The sequence below is a fragment of the Heptranchias perlo genome, chromosome 10, assembly GCF_035084215.1.
Source record: "Heptranchias perlo isolate sHepPer1 chromosome 10, sHepPer1.hap1, whole genome shotgun sequence".
NCBI lineage: Eukaryota > Metazoa > Chordata > Chondrichthyes > Hexanchiformes > Hexanchidae > Heptranchias > Heptranchias perlo.
Genome location: NC_090334.1, coordinates 49,793,674 through 49,815,569, shown reverse-complemented (window position 1 = coordinate 49,815,569; position 21,896 = coordinate 49,793,674). Strand labels below are relative to the sequence as shown.

The 21,896-nt window shown below is 42.3% G+C and overlaps 1 protein-coding gene across 6 annotated transcripts in view; it reads right to left on the bottom strand.

Annotated features, from left to right (window-relative positions):
* LOC137326526 (kinesin-like protein KIF28) overlaps positions 1-21,896 on the bottom strand; it is a 60,060-nt gene that overhangs the window by 29,009 nt on the left and 9,155 nt on the right. For all 6 annotated transcript variants that reach the window (XM_067991702.1, XM_067991704.1, XM_067991705.1 and 3 more), the window contains exons 5-13: positions 20,812-20,966; positions 20,483-20,594; positions 12,626-12,693; positions 10,122-10,264; positions 6,391-6,512; positions 5,735-5,825; positions 5,213-5,273; positions 3,389-3,512; positions 2,571-2,718 (exon numbers count right to left, since the gene is read on the bottom strand). In XM_067991702.1, the coding sequence (XP_067847803.1) occupies positions 2,571-2,718; positions 3,389-3,512; positions 5,213-5,273; positions 5,735-5,825; positions 6,391-6,512; positions 10,122-10,264; positions 12,626-12,693; positions 20,483-20,594; positions 20,812-20,966 (1,024 nt within the window). The remainder of the gene's footprint in view (positions 1-2,570; positions 2,719-3,388; positions 3,513-5,212; positions 5,274-5,734; positions 5,826-6,390; positions 6,513-10,121; positions 10,265-12,625; positions 12,694-20,482; positions 20,595-20,811; positions 20,967-21,896) is intronic.

The following is a 21,896-nucleotide window of genomic DNA, read 5'->3' as shown; positions in this document are numbered from 1 at the left end:
GACAGGTAATGAGATGCCGCCAGGCCCTGCCGGGAGCAAGTTGGCATGAAGGAGGCTGCAGATGTCTGCAACCATCTGATGTCTCACTCTCAGCCTCCATAGGCACTGCTCCTCAGAGAGGTCCAGGAAGCAGAGCCTCGGTCTGTAGACCCTCTGACGAGGGTAGTGCCTCCTGCGACATCGGTCCCTCTGTTGTTGCCCTCTGTGCTCTTGTGCAGGTGCCTGTAGTGCAGCACTGTGTTGAGCTCCAAGTGGCGGAAGTGCACGCCGTGCCTGGCGAGGATGGTGATGTTCCTCGTCCTCGGATGTACTTGTGAATGCAGTCATCGCTCCCCCCATCCTGATGGTGTCAGTTTGAGGGGGTCCGAAAAGTTGGTAAACATGTTTAAACAGAACAATTCTGAGTGAGAACCATGAATTTTCAGTCTAAACACAAAGCTCTCCCACTCAAAAGTTTTGATGTGGAGATGCCGGTGATGGACTGGGGTTGACAATTGTAAACAATTTTACAACACCAAGTTATAGTCCAGCAATTTTATTTTAACTTCACAAGCTTTCGGAGGCTTCCTCCTTCCTCAGGTAAACATTTACCTGAGAAAGGAGGAAGCCTCCGAAAGCTTGTGAACTCAAAAGTTTGTCTGAGAGAACTGAGTTCCCTGCTGCAATAACTGACCTTTTATCCCCATCTGTCAAACAGGGATTTACATGTCCAAATGGCTGCCGGTTAAAACCCAACTGCTTTCCCTGTTGAGGCAGTGTTGAAATTGCTTGCCATCATTCTTAATTGCATTTATGCAAATTTTAAATACTTTGGGTTTGGGAACGAGATGACTCTGGGTCATGTGCGTTTTTCAGTGGGTTGGAGCGGGGATCCCTGCCCGCTCAAATAATCCTGATTTTCTTTGCCCCCAAGGCCCGCAATGCACCCGCACTTTCCTTTTAAAATCGTGCCACTGATCACTATTCAGTGACCCTGATTTGCATATTAAAGGGCCTACCGCTGGGAACAGGCGGCAGCTTCGACCTCCCAGCAGTAGGCCTCTTTAAAAATGGCAGCAGCTAGAGTATCGCAGTAAGCGGATTGGTAAGCCTACAAACCCCAAATTGAGGCCATTACCCCTCATTAATAATGATTTGGTCAACTTAAAATCAGCCCCCTGTGACATACATAGGGCCTCGATTGCCAATTTAGGACTGAACTGAGTGGAGCCCGCTCATGCACTTTCCGACCGGTTTCACTGGTGTTACAACAGGAGATGCCCCAAAACTGTAAGTTTTAAATTATTTCTGTGGGGCCAGGAGGAGCTATAGCTCTCCTCTAAGCCCCACAAACATAATCTGGGCTGCTGCCGTTCCGGGCTCTGCCCCTCCACGATTGCCGTACCTTGTTGCTGGCTCAAATCCAGCAAGCTGCATTAGAATGCCTAGCTGGCACCGGGCTCTTCACTCCTGGTATGGGGGAAGGCATTGGGGCTGCTCGGCCGTCAAAAGTTAAAATGAGCAGCTCTTAGGACCGACTGACCCATGTTCAACTGCTGTTCACATGGAACCCTTCTCCACTTCGGCCTTCAAAGTTCTCATTTGAATATTTGCTACTACCACCAAGATCTGCACTTTGACTCGGTGCTGGGATTCATATGACCATGTGATGATTGTTAGAATGTAAAAGATTACCGGGTCTTTATTCAGCCTTTGACAAAAGAATCTATGAGGAAAATTTATAAAATTACAACATTTTATATCACATTTCTGCTACAGTAGCAACATATTAGCAGAAGCAGCTTAATCAAGGATAATATGAAAGCAGTGTCATTGCATTCATTAATGCTGGTAATATAATGACAGATAGTAGGGATAGACTAATAGTGTGAGCTTTGTTCTTAGGAGGTACAACATTTATTGTTCCCCTCCCCCACTCCATTCACTTTGCTTAATCCTCTTTGTAATGGCTGCTCACCTCCACGAATGCATGTTACTGCCGGGAAGGCAAGTGCAAGGGCTGTGGAATCTTCCATGACACCTGACACTGGTCTGTTTCATGACACATCTGACTGGAAGTGCACTTACTGAGAGATGGGACAGTCTGTGATGTCAGGGTAATTTTCTTTGATTGGCAGATTCAGATGTCAGCCACATTTGCATTTGAGCTTGTAACCACAGAGCTGTGAAGTGGAAGTTTGTAATCTTTCTGGAATTGATAGTGACATCAAAGTCAGTATCTGCTTTCTTTCATAGACAGCACTAATAATTTCAATCTCTCACCTGCAGATGTCAGATACCTCATTTGGTAGATAACTAGATGGTGATTGAAGGTACTTTTGGGTGGATCTTATGTAAAGAAATAAGGAAAATGAGAATGAAATAAGGAACTGAATTTATTTGACTGAGATAAACCAAATGAACCTGGAGATTGTGACTAGATGATTATTACTTTTTGTTTTGCTTGTCAAGATGAAGGACAGGATTGTACAGATGTAACTACAGATGTTCCTTCTGTCCCTAAATGCTGGCAAAGTGTTTACAAATAAGGCCAAATATTAATTAATTGTTAGACTTAAAATGGAACACACCTAGATTCACCTGTCCAAATCCTTCGATTGATGCCAGTTCAGAAGCGAAAAATTCATAATTGTATTTATGTATTTTATCTCTGCTACTTCGTTCATGTGGGAAACCCACATACAAGTAGAATGAACTGGATCCGATTATAACTCTGTCCTGCCAAGGGAGGAAAACATTGTCAAAAATCATAATTAAAAGTTGCATTTAATGCGAGCCATTGCTATAACTGTGTCTAGTCGAGTGTTGAAGTGCCCAAGACTGTACAAGCAACATGTCCAACAGTGTAGGACTTCTTCATGAAACAACCTCAGATTTATTGTGTAATTATATATTTTTTAAAATTTCAAACATGAACACTACTTGAGTTCTACATTCTATATTTGAAAATTTAGAAATCTTTCATAAAGCATTAGCGATATTCAGCATTTCAGCATTTCATGTCTGTGAAATTAGTAAAAAGGTCTTCTAAAATAATTCAATGAAGATCCAAGCTACAATTTTAGGTGAACAAATTTTTGATGAAAGGTTGCACATTTTCTCTGAGTTTTGAATTAACCAAGTACCATTTAGTATTCTTACAATTGCAGTTAATGCGAGTCATTGCTATATCTGTGTCGAGTCAAGTGTTGACATGCCCAAGACGATACAAGCAACATGTCCAATCATTGCAGCAGTTTACACAAAGCTGCTGGTCCATCAAAGTTGCAGATAGTGACGGGTAAAAATAAATTTTGTTTCAACTTTACTTATATATGTTAGTAAAGTTGTACAAATACACATTACAGGTATAAATTCATGCAAGTGGAGATGTGGTTATTATGCTTACCAGATGCTGCAGCTGGTATTTTGTAAGAAGAGGTACTCCATTGACTGTAACCTTGGCTTTGTTTAGGGGTTCAATTAAAACTTTGTGATTACAAGCAGTAAGTACTGCATGCTTGTCCAGAATCCTAAAAGTGCATAGTATGAAATGTAAGGCAAACCCAGTCTGAGCGCAGCACATTTCAAATGTCTAATTTTAGTGCCGTTTACTACATTATTAGATAATTTCCAGAATTTCCATTTGAATGCATGCCTGTTATCTTTCAAATGTTGAGACCCCGACCTTGCCGCCGTGGCAGTGTCAAGGCGAAGGCAGCTGTTCCCCATAAAGAGGGAGGGAAATACCAGAAGGTAAGTTACCCTTTGCTGCACTTGCACATCCCCATGTATCCAGTAACAGAATAGTATTGGCAGAGGTCTAAAAGAATTTTGTAAGTCCACAAATCTTGGGCATGAAATGGTGCATATTGTGGAAACAGAGGCACAAATTGGAGAGCAGAATAATTCGTAAACAAATGACAAAGAAAATGACCCATTGCAAATCGACTGTTTCCGGTTATTTCTTTATTTCTCTTTGAGGGTGAGACTGCTTTTAAAGTATTTTCCCCATTCCCCAATCTTTGGTCCTTCTTTCAATTCACCCCAAGCACCAACCCAACCCAATAGGGCAGGTGGTTGACTTCCTCCCAGACATCTGCCCATGTCCCTCTGAAAAGAAATTAAAACACGTATGAGAGCAGCCTGTCTGATTTTTATTCCCTCCCTGTGGTTTGTGTTTGGTGTCAACTCCCCATGTGCAGGATAAACCCATATCCATTCCATGGGCCACCATGATGAATCTTCAGTGTGTTACTTGTTACAGCTGCTTAAAGTGATTTAAACTTCTATATATGCATTTTCTTTCAATTCACCTCCCCCCAAAAATGATCAAAGATGCATAATAGGATAAATGCAGTAAAAAGGGAACCCTTTCCTACCTCAGTCTAAACCAATTTATTGCTTTACATGTCATCAAAATCAATCAAATAATTCCATCTCAGGAAATAGCAAACCTAGGGGTTGATTTAAACCCAATGTGCCTGATGGAAATCCGACAGGTGGGCAGTTAAAAACTAGCAGGTTACTTACGGAACATAGGCATTAATTTGCATAAATTTATGAGTCCCGCATGGGAGACTCATAAATTTATGCAAATTAATGCCTATGCTCCGTCCGCTGCCATCTTGAAAGGGCCCAACCCTGCACAGCCACCTGAAGCAGGCAGAAGGCATCTCACCCATACAAATTGGGGTCCTAATGATGTAGTTAGGACCCTGATTGCAATCTTAAGGGACACATGAGTGGAGCGTGTGCGGTGCACGCTCTGCCCATGTGTAATGGCGTTGAGCGGCCCTTAAAGGGACCGCTGCTGGGCGCTCAGGAAGTGGGCACAAAAATGTTTTACACTTGCATTGTTGTGGAGCCTGAAAGAGCAGGAGTGCTCCTCCTGGCTCCACAAAAATACTACAGGAGGCTGCTGGCTCAAGCTCGCCCCTTCGGCCTCACCTGTCCCCTCCCCCCCTTCCCAGGACCTATGTGCGGTTGCCACTGACACCCCAGCCAGCCAACATTCCTGTGGCCCAAAACTGGCAAGCTGCCTCTGATTTTGTCATCTGCAGCTTGCCAGTCGGATTCAAATAAGGCCCGGGCTCCAAATTGGCGGCTGGCTCAGCAAGTTAAAATCTACCCATCAAAGTCTTTCGATAGACTTTTGAACTGTTCTAAACTTTAATTTTCCTTGTTACACACGTGAGCAATGGAAGATAACCAATACCTAGTTTTCACCTACCCCAGTCCTTTCAAAACAATGTCCTGCTCCAAACCAGCAGCTCGTCCAATTGCAGAAATGCCTGAAATATTAAAATAAGTTTCTGGCTTCACCACTCAGTGGTTGTAATTGTAGAACACTGGCTCATTCTAGGTTCCTGCTTGGCACACAGCAAGAAGTCAGCTTATTCATTTGTAATTGAGAATTGCAGTTTCAGTCAGTGATATCAGCCACAGGGAATACATGCAAAAACCTTCCTGAATACTAATTACTGTATAAGGTTAAAATAAATGCAATTCTGTTCTCTTTGTTTTAACTCTTTCAAGCATGAATCAGTTGTGAGTGTTTTAAAACAGCACTAAATACTTCAGCAGTCAAATGAAATAGAACGGGTCCTTCCACACTGCAAGGAGCTTGTTTTTCTGTCACTGTCGCAATTCAATATAAATGCATAAGAAGATTAAAAGGCTTGAAAACTGATCAGTGTTACTCATTGCACCATTAGTCATACATAACGGAGCCTTTCTCATAGCTTTCGCTTACCATTATGAATAAAGTGCCGAACCACCCCAGACAATTGGGGATCTTCATTAATATTCAACAAATAGGGAAACTCTGCCATCATTTTCTCTTCCTAAAAATAAACAATGATTGGTTACAGTTTTATTCTCTAATTTTTTTTGCATTAAAGGGTGAATTTCATTGCTATTTAAATAGAGATCCATTTAAAACGAATATTCACAGATGTAATGCAATTTTAATTATTAGCACTTCATGGTTGATAATTATTTTAGTTGCTTGCCAATGTTTGCTTTTTCATAACCAGAATAATGTATATTCATGTAGGTATTTGCTCTTAAGGAAACAGATTTGAAATTTATTTCACCTTCGAGCTACAGTGAACCTAAAGAACCTTTAAACAGATCAATTCTATTTCACTTCACAAGTTGGAAATTCTTACAGATGTCCTCATTTGAAAATAATACACAAATAAAGGATTGAAAGACAATATGAAATAGTCTTTAAACCTCCAAAGGGGAAAATATGGAACTCTGTAGCTGTTGATGCATCTAATCTGGAGGGTACAGTCCTGGTTTTGGAATCCTAGATGTAACAGTGCTGTAGTGTATTGCCCATTAAATTTGCTTAAAAATCATCTGTATAATGGATAGTAGGATATTAAATACATAAATCATTACCTTTGTAATACTGCTATATTGCTGTTCCCATTCCCTCCTTGCTTCTTCTAGTTTCTGTTGCCATGATTTCTGCATTTCTTTCAATTGTTGTTCATTATCCACAATTAGTCTTCTAAGTGTCTCTATGTTGAATGATAATGTACGTTATTTTTCCAGTAATGAGTCTCATATTAAGATAAGCATCACAGGCTGAATGTTATAACTAGGGCACCATGTTTATAACTTACCATAAATATGGCATTAAATCTGCAAAGGATTTGAGTTATTAAATTAGCATGCTAGATTGATTTCCATAAATGATCATTTAGTTAATTTAAGATCGTCAAAATCTATAAGGTGTTACTCTCAGAAATACGGAGGAATTGTAATGATGACTTAGTTGGTTTGGGAAGTGGAAAAATTCACTGATGCAGTAGAAAGGACTCTTTTCAGATTAGGACTAAGATACATCAAACACTAGTGTAACAACTTTGTAAATGTATTTGTGAAGATTTCCTCTGTACAATCTTTCGAGCAAAGTCCTAAACATGTTCTAAAAGAAAAGAACATGTGGACAATTTCACTAGCAATACTGAACAGAAGGAATCTTCACAAATGCAATTGTGTTTCACTACACCCAGCACCCAGAGGAGTTCTTATCCCCACTGTTGGGGCAAAGTGGAGAGAGCTGTATTCTGTCTCTGGCTATGATACACTTAACTTTGGAATGCTTGATGTTGACAGTGTGTTCAAGAAATAAAAATGAATATTTAATTTCACAGGACTCCTTACCATGATGAGTACAAAAATTAACAAAAAAGAATTAAAGCAATATCTAATACTTCTAAAAAATAGCATCATATTAAATAGGATCATTCATTATAACATAATTGAAAACATCCTTCACCAACTGTAATTAACCTCAAATTGATCTGAGCATGAAATGACTGTCTTTTAAACAGACAGTGGAGTAAGTGGCTCTGAAAATCTGTGATTGATCATTCTGGCATGCACCCACTGTAACTTTAGCAAAGTCTGTCAGAATGGCCAGAAACTATGTTGGGACCTGGATACGCCAGCCCCAAACATGGCTATGGTCCTAGGTGCGTATGGGATGGGGACAGGGGCAGGGACACACTACATTGGGAATTGCTGCACCCCAATCATCACTGAGACCCAGTATGTGGTTGGTGGAGGTCTGACTAGGCATGCCTCCACGGTGTCCAGGCTGAGTTTGTGGCCCAGTGCCTGAAGATTTGGGTGATCATTTTAATTTTTTTTTGAAGCAATCTTCCCACAATGGAGGCCACAGGGCAAATATAATCTGTTTCAAGGGAGGACCCAGCACCACACCCCGGCCAAGCAATGTTGGCTCAGACTTTCCAACCTCCTCGACAGGTGGGCTCCCCAGACGCACCCCCAGTGATGACGGTGCCCGCCATGGGCAGGGAAATAAGGAAACCTGCCCCTGATCCCAGAAAGTCTGCCAAGGTGAACAGTGGAGTTTCCAGAAGGTGTAATCTTGGAATAATTGCTGGGATTGTTGCTCCAGAGATTTGTAGGCCAGTATTTTTTGATTGATTCCTGGAAAATAGATAAATAGAATTTTTCTTCCCACAGTAGGTAGATAAATAAGTAAAATTCCCTCAAATTCAACAGTTATGTTAGAAAATATAGCCCCGATTTTAACGTGGGGTGTGGGGCCAACGTGGGGCAAGCCGGGAGAGCATCAAGCTTGCCCCAGATGTGAGGCCCAGGCCGTTTTAACTGCCAGGCCTCATTCAAATAAGTAAGGTCCAACTCCCCACCGAACCCGGCATCAATGACATGATGCCAACGGCTGGGATCTGGTGAGTTGGGCAGGAGGCCACCATCGGGGATCTGGGGTACGGTCCCCAGGAAAAATAAGTTGGGGGGAGGAGGGGTTTCAGGCAATTGCGGGAAACTCAGAGCAGGGGATGCTCAAGGATTCTTTGTGGGGCCCTACTCCTCATGGCCCACAAGGAAACCTTGAAATTATAAAATGAACTTACCTTTTTGGCCTTCTCTGGGCCTGCTGCTCTTTGGCACTGGGTTTCCCTGGCGCTGACCTTGCTGCTGCATGTTAAAATGTCATCAGGGTCTGAATTACATCATCAGACCTCGAATTTTGAATCTCACACGCTGCCCGAAAAGTGCCTATTAAATTGGCAAGGGTCACGTGTATAGCGTGGATCCAGTGAGTGCCATGCTGCCTATATCTTAACCTCCCGCTTGCCCAGTTCTTACAGGGCTTAAATCTTTGCATGCAAAATGGAGGAGCAGCACTTTACGAACACTGCCCATCTGCTTTGCTGTCGCTCCTGTTTGACATTTGGCTCTGAGTCACAAGCTGAAGGCCTTGGTGGCCATTTCCTGCTCCTTTATTGTAGCACATTGCATCTGTCATTAACATTTCAGTCTCATTTCCACCCCATCTGTCTTGCATTCAATTAAGGAATCTACATATGCATTGATGTAATAAAATATTAACATTTTGTTAGTGTGGAGTCAAATCTATTAACCTATAAATGTATACAATCCAATACAAACGCACAGATGCAAAAGAAATAATAGGATTTAGTATACATAACCCGCAAAATAGGACTGCAAGAACAGCAGTTCCTAATATAATGTCACCCAATCTGGCCCAATATTGAACCTGCCCATAGTATTGATGCCTTAAAGCTGGTTAATTAAGTTTGTTTGAAATCTACCAAAGGTTTATGTTTGTGTTGATATAATGCCAGGTAAAAAGGAATATAGGTATTAGGTGTCAGCCTTGGCTCAGTGGTAGCACGCTCTCTTAGTCAGATGGTTGTGAGTTCAAGCCCCAATCCAGAGGCTTGGGCACATAATCTAGGCTGACATTCTGAACCCACACAGAGGGAGTGCTGCATTGCCAGAGGTGCTGTTTTATGGATGAGACGTTAAACCAAGGCTTCTTTCAGGTGAACGTAAAAGATCCTACGGCATTATTTAAGGAAGATTAGTGGAGTTGTCTTGGTCAACATTTATACTTCAACAGATATCACTAACACAGATTATCTAGTAATTTCTTTCATTATTGTTTGTGGAACCTTGCTGTGTGCAAATTAACTGCCCCATTTCCCTGCATTACAACAGTGACTATACTTCAAAAATACTTCATTGGCTGTGAAGCATTTTGAGGTTGTGAAAGGTGCTTTATAAATGTTACTTCCTTCTTTCTTTAATATTGCCATATCCACCTTCAACAGAAAGGAATAAACCCATCAAAGCAAAAAGCATCAATTTTCAGTGAAAATAGATAATGGATGGCATCTTATTATCAGGTGTGCAACAGTTAAGTAAAAATAACATACAAGCATCATTCATTAGTGATAAGCCTGTCTGTGTAATCATGTGATTAATTACTCCTAACCTAAGTTCTGAATGCTAGGTATGTTTTTATGTGAATTCTTGACAAAATATGAACATCATACTGAACTGGAATAATAAATGACAGTAATTTAGTATAGCAAAACAAGGGCAGTATTAAATATTAAACATCCTTATGAGTAAAATATCCATAACGGTTTTATCAGCACAGTAGGTATAAAGACATTCACTTATTTACCATTACTTACCAAGTCATTGGAATATCTGGGATAACCCACTGATCCTGTAGGGCCATATTATTACTAAACTCTAAAATGTCTCCACAGTAGGTGTTCAACCAATTAGCGGAACGAGTGGCAAAGTAATAAAACTACCTCGCTCATCAATGTGGCTATCTCCTGCCTTCTCCAGATCCGCAATTCTTGCCTGCAGCCTAGTATTATCCTCTTTCAGATCCATGAGAAGTTGTTCAGTTAGGCTTTCATTAATCATTGCTCTGTTTTGGATTTTCTTAGCTCTTTAAGGACAAGAAATGTGCAAATTATATGTATGCGCCATTAGACATACTCATGTATCATTATAATATATAATTGTATTACTATGCATGACATCAGGTTATTTTAAAATCTCTGAAGTGTCTTTATTCAGCAGATAATACTGTTGTCTGGAAGGTGGGCATCAGGAGAGGATTCTGTGGTGTTATTTGTACCATTCCCATGGGGAACTCAATATGAGGGAAGATGTCTGTGTCTAGACGGAAAGCACAGGTCTTTGTGCTTTTATTAAGTGATGACATTTAATAAAAATTAAGTTAAATATATTTTAGCATTTCTTTACATAGATCTCTTCACTTATCACCTTATACAATTGCTTGCCTTCACATTATTCTCCATGGTTAGGAGAGCAGGGGAGGATAGTTTAGACTGCAGCCTATTTTTTTGCCCATTGATTATGTATGGTTGAAATCTAAACCTTGATTTGCCTAATGCTTAATGTGTGATAGTGGGAGATATTTTCCACATGTGAAAGATGAACATGGTTTTTCAACATCTTGAGGGATGGTTCTCATCATAGCACTGATGAACATTATTCGACCGCTGGTTAGCAGATTAGAGCCGCTGTCATCTCATGTACTTGAGAATTCAACCACACCTATACAATATACATGCAGCAATCAATGTGCAGATTAAAAAAACATATTTTTAAAAAATCCTCCCAATGCTGGCAACTGATACAAAAGCAAAAAATATTGAGAATACACATTAGGTCCACCTAAAAAAGAGAAAAGATAGCTTTATGTTTTCAATGTCGATCCTTCATTAGAACTGGAAACTGGGTGATCAGCAATTTGTTCTGTAAGACTGACCAAAAAGTAAAGAAGAGGAGAAAGAGGAAATCAAGTAAAAGTCAAGAGTCAGGTGTACTAATTCCTATCATAAAGAAGCAGCTCATGTTTGGCTTAATTATGCAGTCAATGCAAAACTTTACATACGAGCATCTTGTGATGAAAATAATACAATAATGCACGTGATACAGCTAACAATCTGTCTGAACAAGATTTTTATGAATAAAATTGTATGCACGAACATATCATAGGAACATATCAACATACAAAATAGGACAGGAGAAAACCAGCCGGTCCCAGCATGATGTAACTTACAGATACCATCAGCATCATTCCTCCCCACCCCACAGTCACACAATCTCCTGGGAAAGAGAAAAAAAACAGAGGCCATTTTAGAAAAGAAATATGGGAAATTTCTTTCCAACATCCAGTGGTGATCAAACAAGCTTTAGGTGATCAAGGTGACTAGGTGAGATATCACCCAATGACCCACCTACGTAGAGATGTTTGCCTCTCATAGGAACTCATCCAGTTCCCTTATATAAATGTTTGCAGCAAATCTACACTCACTGTATGTGCCGACAACTTCCTCCAGAGGTCAATAACTCTCTGTGAAAAGAAGTACTTCCGAGCATCTAAACTAGTTCTGTGCTTTTGTACCTTATACATATGTCCTATTGTCCTCCCTAAACTATCTAGTTCAAATGGATTATCTATGTGGACAGAATCTAATCCTTTCATTATTTTAAAGACCTCATTCCTATCTCCTTGTTTATGCTTTTCCAAAGTAAAACGTCCCTATTATCTAAGCCTATCCTGATAACTAAGGGCCCTAATACTAGATGTCAATCAAGTGGCTCTTCTCCAAACCTTTTCCAGGCCTGTGAGATCCCCTGCCATGCGAAGGGGCTAAAATTGGACACAGTATTCCAGATGAGGCCTGACAAAAGCTTTGTACAAAGATAGTAATTTTTGTTTTATATTTCATTGTCCTAGCAATATATCTTAATACCCTATCAGCTTTCACAATAACCTCGCAACACTGGTAATGGACCTTCAATTAATCATGGACTATAATCCCCCGGTCCTTCGCCCATTCAGCAGCCTTGAGCACACAACCCTTCATGGTGTATACATGTTTGGTGTCACCCCAACCCAAGTGCATCATGCTGCATTTGAATATTAAAGAATATCTACCAGACACAGGTCCATTCTCCCATTGCATTGCCTGCAATCTAATTTTTCATCTGAAGTGTTTACACCCACAAATTTCTTCGCCTCATCTGCAAACTTGCAGATATTTCACCCAATTCCTTCATCCAGATCATTGATAAAGATGGTGACCTGTGACTGCCCTGGCACCAACTCCTGCAGGACTCTACTAATGACTGGGCCCCATAGAGTCTCTACCTTCTGTCTACGCTGAAGGATTGATTGGGAGGTGACATATACTATATGCTACATATATCATTCAATCTGGCTTTATTACTGATTCAGAGGGAAGATTTAGGAATAAACAGCATCCTTCTTTACCTTTCTGCAAATCGTAATGTTGACATGGTCTCATCATAACAGATGTCTGCTGGGCTTATCGTTGCAACCTGGAAATAATTTTTATAGTAAATGACGTATGTCATAGTAAATGGACATGCTCATATATTAAACCCATATCTCTTACTGTCCTTTGCTCGTGTTTAAATTTGATCAAAAACCACCCATAAAGATTTGTTCAACCGCTCTCCTTTTCAAGTGAATTAAAAACAGTCTCATACATTAAAATACTAGAAGAGCCCCATGTGACTGTTAATTTAGTTTTATACGCAATCCTAAATTGCGTGTAAAAGAAAAGAGAAAGAGGTGTTCACTATTCCACTCAATGGGAGTGTAGATCAGGGATTTTCACCAGTCTCAGTGCACTCTCTCCAGAACCTTTGTGTACTAATCAAATTTCACAACAAAGGCAGTGAAAGACACAACAATCTCAGTCAAGATATTTCTGGATTTCAGTATTCCTGAAGTCTGATTACTTCATGTTGTTTCTGTCTAGTTTCCTGAAGCTTCATTGAAACGAGCTGAAGTATTTGCACTTCAACATGCTGGAGATAAGAAAAGCTCTGAAGTTATGGAAATTCCTTCGTAAATAAAGAGCCCGTGGTGTGCTGTTCAGTTTCCGTCTAGCAAGCCAACACTTAGGCCGGGGTTTTCTGGCTCTGCACTCACCCGCTCACCATTTTAATTTTCAAGAAAGTCCCAGGCTGGTGAGCGTGGTGCAGAAAATCCCGGCCTCCCTCTTCAACAGATGGGATTGAAATGTTCTAGTTCAAAATCTTTAAGGTCGCTGCTGGGGCTTGAGTTGGTAGCAAATATTTTATTGTTTTGGAAGGGAGAAGTGTCATGCTCACATTCATCACCATGTCATGCACAAGTACCACAGTGATACATTTCAATGTGAATTATATCCCTGTATTATGTGTTTTGAAACAAATGAGGAAGGTTTGTCACACACTTTTCATGAAGATAGTATCCTTTAAATATTTACTAAAGCATAAACCAATTTCACCACTGCAAATAGGAGTAATAATCTGTAAGATCATCTATGAGAGATCACATCCTATTTAAAATCATAGGCCTTGAAATTACACCGTGGGATAATAGATATAAAAGCTTAATGCATTTGAAATTCCTCTTTTCTGCTATTTTAGGGATGCGTTAAATCATTTATTTTAAAAGGTTAATGCCTATGCTAAAATAGCAGAGAAAGGAATTTGAAATGAATGCATTAAGTCTTCATACCTATTAATCCACATCATAGTTTCAGGGCGATAATTTTTTGAAATAGTAATTTCAGTCCATTGTCATTTGTGCAGAAGTTGCCTGCCCTCTTTCTATCCTTCAAAGAATTGCTAAATATTTTTACTCATTTAAACATTTGCAGAAACATGTTGCAGGCATAATATTTACTTCCTGTAATTTTTTTTGTGTCTTCCTTTGATAGAATATGTGACAACTATGTTCTGTTTTTGATTTTCTCCCTTCTCTCCTGAAGTTAGTGCCTCAACAACAACAACTTGCATTATATAACACCTTTAACATAGTAAAACGTCCCAAGGTGTTTCACAGGAGCGATTATCAAACAAAATTTGACACCGAGCCACATAAGGAGATATTAGGACTGGTGACCAAAAGCTTGGTCAAGGAGGTAGGTTTTAAGGAGTGTCTTAAAGGAGGAGGGAGAGGTAGAGAGGCGGAGGGATTTAGGGAGATAATTCCAGAGCTTAGGGCCTAGGCAGATGAAGGCACGGCTGCCAATGGTGGAGCGATTAAAATCAGGGATGCGCAAGAGGCAAGAATTGGAGGAGCGCAGAGATCTCGGAGGGTTGTAGGCCATGGAGGGATTTGAAAACAAGGGTGAAAATTTTAAAATCGAGATGTTTCTGGACTGGGAGCCAATGTAGGTCAGCGAGCACAGGGTTGATGGTTGAAAGGGTCTTGGTGCGAGTTAGGATACTGGGAACAGAGTTTTGGATGAGCTCAAGTTTATGGAGGGTGGAAGATGGGAGGTTGGCCAGGAAAGCATTAGTAAAGTCAAGTGAGAACCAGGCTGAATATAGAAAGTACAGAGGAGAAGTGAAAAAGGAAATAAGAGGGGCAAAGAGAGAGCATGAGAATAGGCTGGTGGCTAACATAAAAGGAAATCCAAAAGTCTTCTATAGGCAAATAAATAGTAATATGAGGTGGGATGGGGCCGATTAGGGCCAATAAAGGAAATCTACGCATGGAGGCAGAGGGCATGGCTGAGGTACTAAATGAGTACTTTGCATCTGCCTTTACCAAGGAAGAAGATGCTGCCAAAGTCACAGTAAAAGAGGAGGTAGTTGAGATACAGGGTTGGCTAAAAATTGATAAAGAGGAGGTACTAGAAAGGTTGGCTGTACTTAAAGTAGATAAGTCACCTGGTCCATATGGGATGCATCCTAGGTTGCTGAGGGAAGTAAGGGTGGAAATTGCAGAGATACTGGCCATAATCTTCCATTCCTCCTTAGATATGGGGGTGGTGCCAGAGGACTGGAGAATTGCAAATGTTATACCCTTGTTCAAAAAAGGGTGTAAGGATAAACCCGGCAACTACAGGCCAGTTGCTGGGGAAGCTTTTAGAAATTATAATCTGGGACAAAATTAATAGTCACTTGGACAAGTGTGGATTAATAAAGGAAAGCCAGCACGGATTTGTTAAAGGCAAATCGTGTTTAACTAACTTGATTGAGTTTTTTGATGAGGTAACAGAGAGGGTTGATGAGGGCAATGCAGTTGATGTTGTGTATATGGACTTTCAAAAGGCGTTTGATAAAGTGCTACATAAAAGCAAAATTGAAACCCATGAAATAAAAGGGGCAGTGGCAGTGTGGATACGAAATTGGCTAAGTGACAGAAAACAGAGAGTAGTGGTGAACAGTTGTTTTTCGGACTGGAGGAAGGTATACAGTGGTGCCCTCCTGGGGCCGGTACAAGGACCACTGCTTTTTTTGATACCTATTAATGACTTGGACTTGGGTGTACAGGGCACAATTTCAAAATTTGTAGATGACACAAAACTTGGAAGTGTAGTAAACAGTGAGGAGGATAGTGATCGACTTCAAGAGGATATAGACAGGCTGGTGGAATGGGCGGACACATGGCAGATGAAATTTAACACAGAGAAATGCGAAATGATACATTTTGGCAAGAAGAACAAGGAGAGGCAATATAAACTAAATGGTACAATTCTAAAGGGGTGTAGGATCAGAGAGACCTGGGGGTATATGTGCACAAATCTTTGAAGGTGGCAGGCAGGTTGATAAAGCAGTTAAAAAAGCATACGGGATCCTGGGCTTTATAAATAGAGGCATAGAGTACAAAAGCAAGGAAGCTTTATTGAACCTTTATACTAGAATGGTTCCTGGGATGAGGAACTTCAGATATGTGGATAGACTGGAGAAGCTGGGGTTGTTCTCCTTAGAGCAGAGAAGGTTGAGAGGAGACTTGATAGATGTGTTCAAAATCATGAAGGGTTTAGATAAAGTAAATAAAGAGAAACTGTTCCCATTGGTGGAAGGGTCAAGAACCAGAGGACATAGATTTATGGTGATTGGCAAAAGAATCAAAGGCGACATGAGGAAAAACAGTTTCAGCAGCAGATAAGTTTAGATGGGGCGGAGACACGCAATGTTACGGAGGTGGAAGGAAGTGGTCTTGTGATGGATATGTGTTCAGAAGCTCATCTCAGGGTCAAATAGGACACCAAAGTTTGCGAACGGTCTGGTTCAGCCTCAGACCGTGGCCAAGGAGAGGAATGGAGTTGGTGGCTGGGGAACAGAGTTTGTGGCGGAAACCGAAGACAATGGCTTTGGTCTTCCCAATATTTAGTTGGAGGAAATTTTTGCTCATCCAGTACTGGATGTCGGAAAAGCAGTGTGACAAATGAGAGACAGTGGAGGGGTCGAGGGGAGCGGTGGTGAGATAGTGCTGGGTGTCATCAGGGTACGTGTGGTACAGTTCCACGTGAAGTACAGTAGCCCTCTGGTACTACTCCAAGCAGCATTCTTAATGTGTAAACCTAAACAGCGAGACCTGGAAATCCCGTTGGATTCTCCTGGTCTCCCACTGTAACTTCGGCGGGTGGAAGATTGGCGGAACTCCCGGAGGAAAGGTCTTAACAACTGGTCTTATTGCCATTTCTCCAGGGGTCTGCTGATCTCCCACTGACATTGCAGCTGGAGATTGGCAGAACCCCTGCAGAATTTCAGCGACTAGGACCTGGATTTTTACACTGAGCTGTGGAGAGAGAGCGTGGGGAAGGATTTCCAGGCTGGAAATCCAGACGTATGGGTTTCCCGGACGCCCTGGTGATTTTGGCGTCAGGACGTCTTTTAAATTTTTTGAACAGGTTTCCCGCGCGACAGCCAGCCAGATTGACAGGCTGGCCACCTGTCGGACGGGAAAGCAGCCGGGATGCGGATGCCAGGTGAGTCGGACATCGGTGGGGGGAGCAGGGGGTTGGGGTTGGACATTGGGAAGGAGTGTCAGTCATCAGGGGGAGGGTGTTGGGGCCAGACATCAGGGGGGAGAGTCATCGGTGGGGGGCGGGGGGCGGGGGGCGGTCATTGGTCAGGGTCGGGAACATCGAGGAGGGGCCGTGGATAGATCAGGGGGGGTGAGAGACATCGCGGGGGGAGGGGGGAGTCGTGGATAGATCGGGGGGGTCAGAGACATCCGGGGGGCGGGGGGGAGCCGTGGATAGATGAAGGGGATGGGAGACATCGGTGGGGTGGGGTCGTGAATAGATCAGGGGTGGGGGGGGTGAGAGACATTGGGGGGGGGTAGTGGATAGATCAGGGGGGTTGGAGACATTGGGGGTGGCCGTGGATAGATGAGGGGGGTCAGAGACATCGGGGGGGGGTCATGGATAGATGAGTGGGTCGGAGACATCGGGGGGGGGGGGTAGGTCGTGGATAGATCGGGGGGGGGGTCAGAGACATCCGGGGGGGGGGGCGTGGATAGATGAGGGGGTCGGAGACATCGGGGGGGTGGGGGCCCATAGATAGATCAGGGAGGTCGGACATGAGAGGGGTCGTCGGCTGATCGTGTGTGCCGAATTGCGGCAGGTATGCTTGGGCCTGGAGGAAACTCTCCTGCTCCTCCTGGCCCACAGGCAGGTCAATAAAGGCACTTACCTGTTGATCCGGGCCTACTCGCCTCCTCTTACATGGTGAGAATCATGGGAATCCCGGCCCCCAGGAGTTAAAAATAAAAAAGCTATTAAAATGGAGGCCCACAGCCTCCTTAAAAGATTTAAGTAACCGACCCGCCTCCTGAGAACCGTTTGGTCACCCACCCCTCGACCCGCCTCCATTAAAAACGGAAGTGGGAGGGTTGGGGTCGGGTTTTACATTTGTACAATTTTTACCTTCCCCCTGCCCCCAACCCACCCCTCCTTGGGGGTTAAAATTACCCCCAGAGTGTCAGCAGACTATTTGGGGACAACAGCTAAGTTTATATCTGCCTTTATCTGATGTCCACACATGCTAACTTTCTGGCAGCCATCACTGAATGGCAATCAGGAGTAGGAACCCTGATTCATTTATCATGGCTAATTATAGCTACCAATTACTGTTGTGACATGGAAAAGCTAACTTAATACTCAAGCTAACTAATACCAAGTATTAAATAGTTAATACTTCAGCCATTACTAGTTTGTATGGCTGAAGTATCACAGTGTGTGTGATACTTCAAATTCGCACCCCAATACGCCAACATTTTCATGCACAAGTTCGAGCAGGACTTCTTCACTGCACAAGACCTCCAACCAACACTATACACCAGATACATCGACGACATTTTCTTTCTATGGACCCACGGCAAGGAATCACTAAAGAGACTACACGATAACATCAACAAGTTCCATCCCACCATCAAGCTCACCATGGACTACTCCTCAGAATCAGTTTCTTTCTTGGACACACGAATCTCCATCAAAGACGGGCACCTCAGCACCTCACTCTACCGCAAGCCCACGGACAACCTCACGATGCTCCACTTTTCCAGCTTCCACCCTAACCACGTCAAAGAGGCCATCCCCTATGGACAGGCCCTGCGAATACACAGGGTCTGCTCAGACGAGGAGGAACGCGATGGACACCTACAGACGCTGAAAGACGCCCTAGTAAGAACGGGATATGACGCTCGACTCATCGATCGACAGTTCCGACGGGCCACAGCAAAAAATCGCATAGACCTCCTCAGGAGACTAACACGGGACGCAACCAACAGAGTACCCTTTGTCGTCCAGTACTTCCCCGGAGCGGAGAAACTACGCCATGTTCTCCGCAGCCTTCAACATGTCATCAATGAGGACAAACACCTCGCTATGGCCATCCCCACACCTCCACTACTCGCCTTTAAACAGCCACCCAACCTCAAACAGACCATCGTTCGCAGCAAACTACCTAGCTTTCAAGAGAACAGCGTCCACGACGCCACACAACCCTGCCACGGTAACCTCTGCAAGACATGCCAGATCATCGACACAGATACCACCATCACACGAGATGACACCACCCACCAGGTGCATGGTTCATACTCCTGTGACTCAGCCAACGTTGTCTACCTCATACGTTGCAGGAAAGGATGCCCCAGAGCATGGTACATTGGCGAGACCATGCAGACGCTGCGACAACGGATGAACGGACACCGCGCAACAATCGCCAAACAGGAGGGTTCCCTCCCAGTCGGGGAACACTTCAGCAGTCATGGACATTCATCCACCGACCTTCGGGTAAGCGTACTCCAAGGCGGCCTTCGAGACACACGACAACGCAAAATCGTCGAGCAGAAATTGATAGCCAAGTTCCGCACCCATGAGGACGGCCTCAACCGGGATCTTGGGTTCATGTCACGCTACACGTTACCCCACCAGCGAACAAATGTTATCTGTTTTTAATATAATGGGTCATTTGCTGGCTCTCTCTGCCTTCCGGATGTTTCTGCCTCTCTCTGTGTTTTTTTTTCTCTGTTTTTTTTTCCCTGTTTGTTTTTTTATTGAATGTGTATTCGGAGGTTCTGCAGGTAACACCTCTCTGTCTGAACACGGTGATTGCCTTGGCAACGGGCAGTTGCAGAGGCAGTCTGTAAACACCATTTATTATTGTTCAATATGTATAAATGCGTAGGCTTCAAGGAGATCTTGAAACATTTGCCTGAGGAAGGAGAAAATCTCCGAAAGCTTGTGAATTTAAAATAAAATTGCTGGACTATAACTTGGTGTTGTAAAATTGTTTACAATTGAAGTATCACACTCAGTCACTGGGGAGCTCTCAGAAGCTTAACTGCACTTTCCCTTCCTTAATGGTTAGGTAGACTGTCCTGCATGGTTTTAAAATTTGGTAACTTGTGGAACTCTGTAACATTCCAGTCATGATAAGGTCAACAATGGGTTTTAATTCTGTAAGCAGTTAAGATCCATTATGAAATCTTCTTCACATCTCGGATTCTGAATGTACAACAGCTATGTGTATAAAGCACTATAATAGGCTGTGATTGTGATACACTGATAAGTGGTTGGATATCTTAATTTATTACATTTAAGATTATAGAACAATTCAATAGAAGTTACTTTCCCTTTAATGGGCAGACAGCAGCAGGTGTCAGGTGTGCCAGAATGTGTTAGTCATTGAACTGCACTGCAGCTGAAATTATAGACATGCTAACTTGTCCTTATCACATTTTCACCTAAGTGGAGTTACCCGTAGTTGGAGATAATTTAGAAGAATGTAGTTCTAAGAGTTTAAGATCATTTTTGGCATTCCTGAGTTGGGAAAAGTTAATGGATAATTTTATCAAGTCATTAAAACTCACCATTATAGTCTTGCTGTTCCCTCCCAGTGCTGTGCTGAGCAGTCTGGTAAGCACTGAGTTGCGGTAGGGAATGTACTGAACTCTCTTGCCCACAGCCTTGTCCGATAGGGAACTGTACAATATGTAATGAACAGTATGTGGTTTCTCACTTTAATAACAAGTACATAAAGACATCAAGGCTTGGTCACACTGATTTTGTTTACTGTGTACAGTATAAAGAACTGCCAGTGCAGGAACCAGGCATAAATATTAAAACTGCAAGCTGAACTCCAAATGCAATATCGGTTTCATTTACTTTTTGAAGAAAGGTCAGGTTGGGTTAAGCTCACCTAATAACATTTCCAAGAGTTGTTAGACTGAGATTGATTGCGCGTGCTTCATTGAATCTGTCAGAAATGACTCCTGCACTTCGCTGCCTCTCACTGCCAGCCAAATCCACCAGATCAATCTCTGAGTGCTTCACAGTGAGTTGGTCTGTAAACACCTGTTATGAATACTAAACAGTTATTTATTTGTTTATCGAGCTATTATCAAGGTAACTGTCAAATTGAGTGAAATATGATGGACATGTTAAGAATTGTGGGCATAAAAATACTGAAAAATAAAATGAAAAATGTTATAAAACATATGAAAATACAAACATGGTGGATGGTGGTGAGAAGCTTGTTGCAATGATCAATGTGTAGCTGAAAATAGGGAACTTTGCTGAAAAAAGTTTATACAAATATATAAGCAATCCTTCAACAAGTGAAGTGATAGAGATTAACTAGCAATTTAATTTCTTTCATGTCCATTATTTTGTAGAATTTTAAAAGACTGGAAGAATTAGAAAGAGCCACAAGCAGTGCATCTACTTGCAGCATCAGAGCTGTGTTAATGGCCCTGTGGCTGCGTTATTCACTGATCCAGAAAAATATATTGCTTTTCAATAATACCCCAGCATTGAATGACACGATTCTAATTTAACGTGGATATGGAATAAATTATGAACAGGAAAAATCCTTGCAGTTGACAGTCAATACCGTTAGGTATAAATAATGGAGTCAATAGTGGATAATTCACTTGCTTTGTGGCACAGGACAATAATGTCTTGCCCCTAGACAGCTAAGGCCACTAACCTGATGGACAACCAACACCGAGGTATAAATCAGTGCTATTAACTATTGAGGGACCACGATAGTGCTATTGTTTATACCACACATTGGGGGGCCGATTTTCAATTTTGGAGTACATTGGGCAGGTGGTGGGATGAGTATTCGGGATGCCCGCCCAACGTCATTGGAGAGAGACCCGATCAATTTCCATGGTCGAGCCTCATTACATTTCTGTTGGGTATGTTAATACGGGGGCACAGGTCACTATCAAGTCATCCTGTATCTTCCATTTATATTCAAAATGTTAACTTTCTACCATA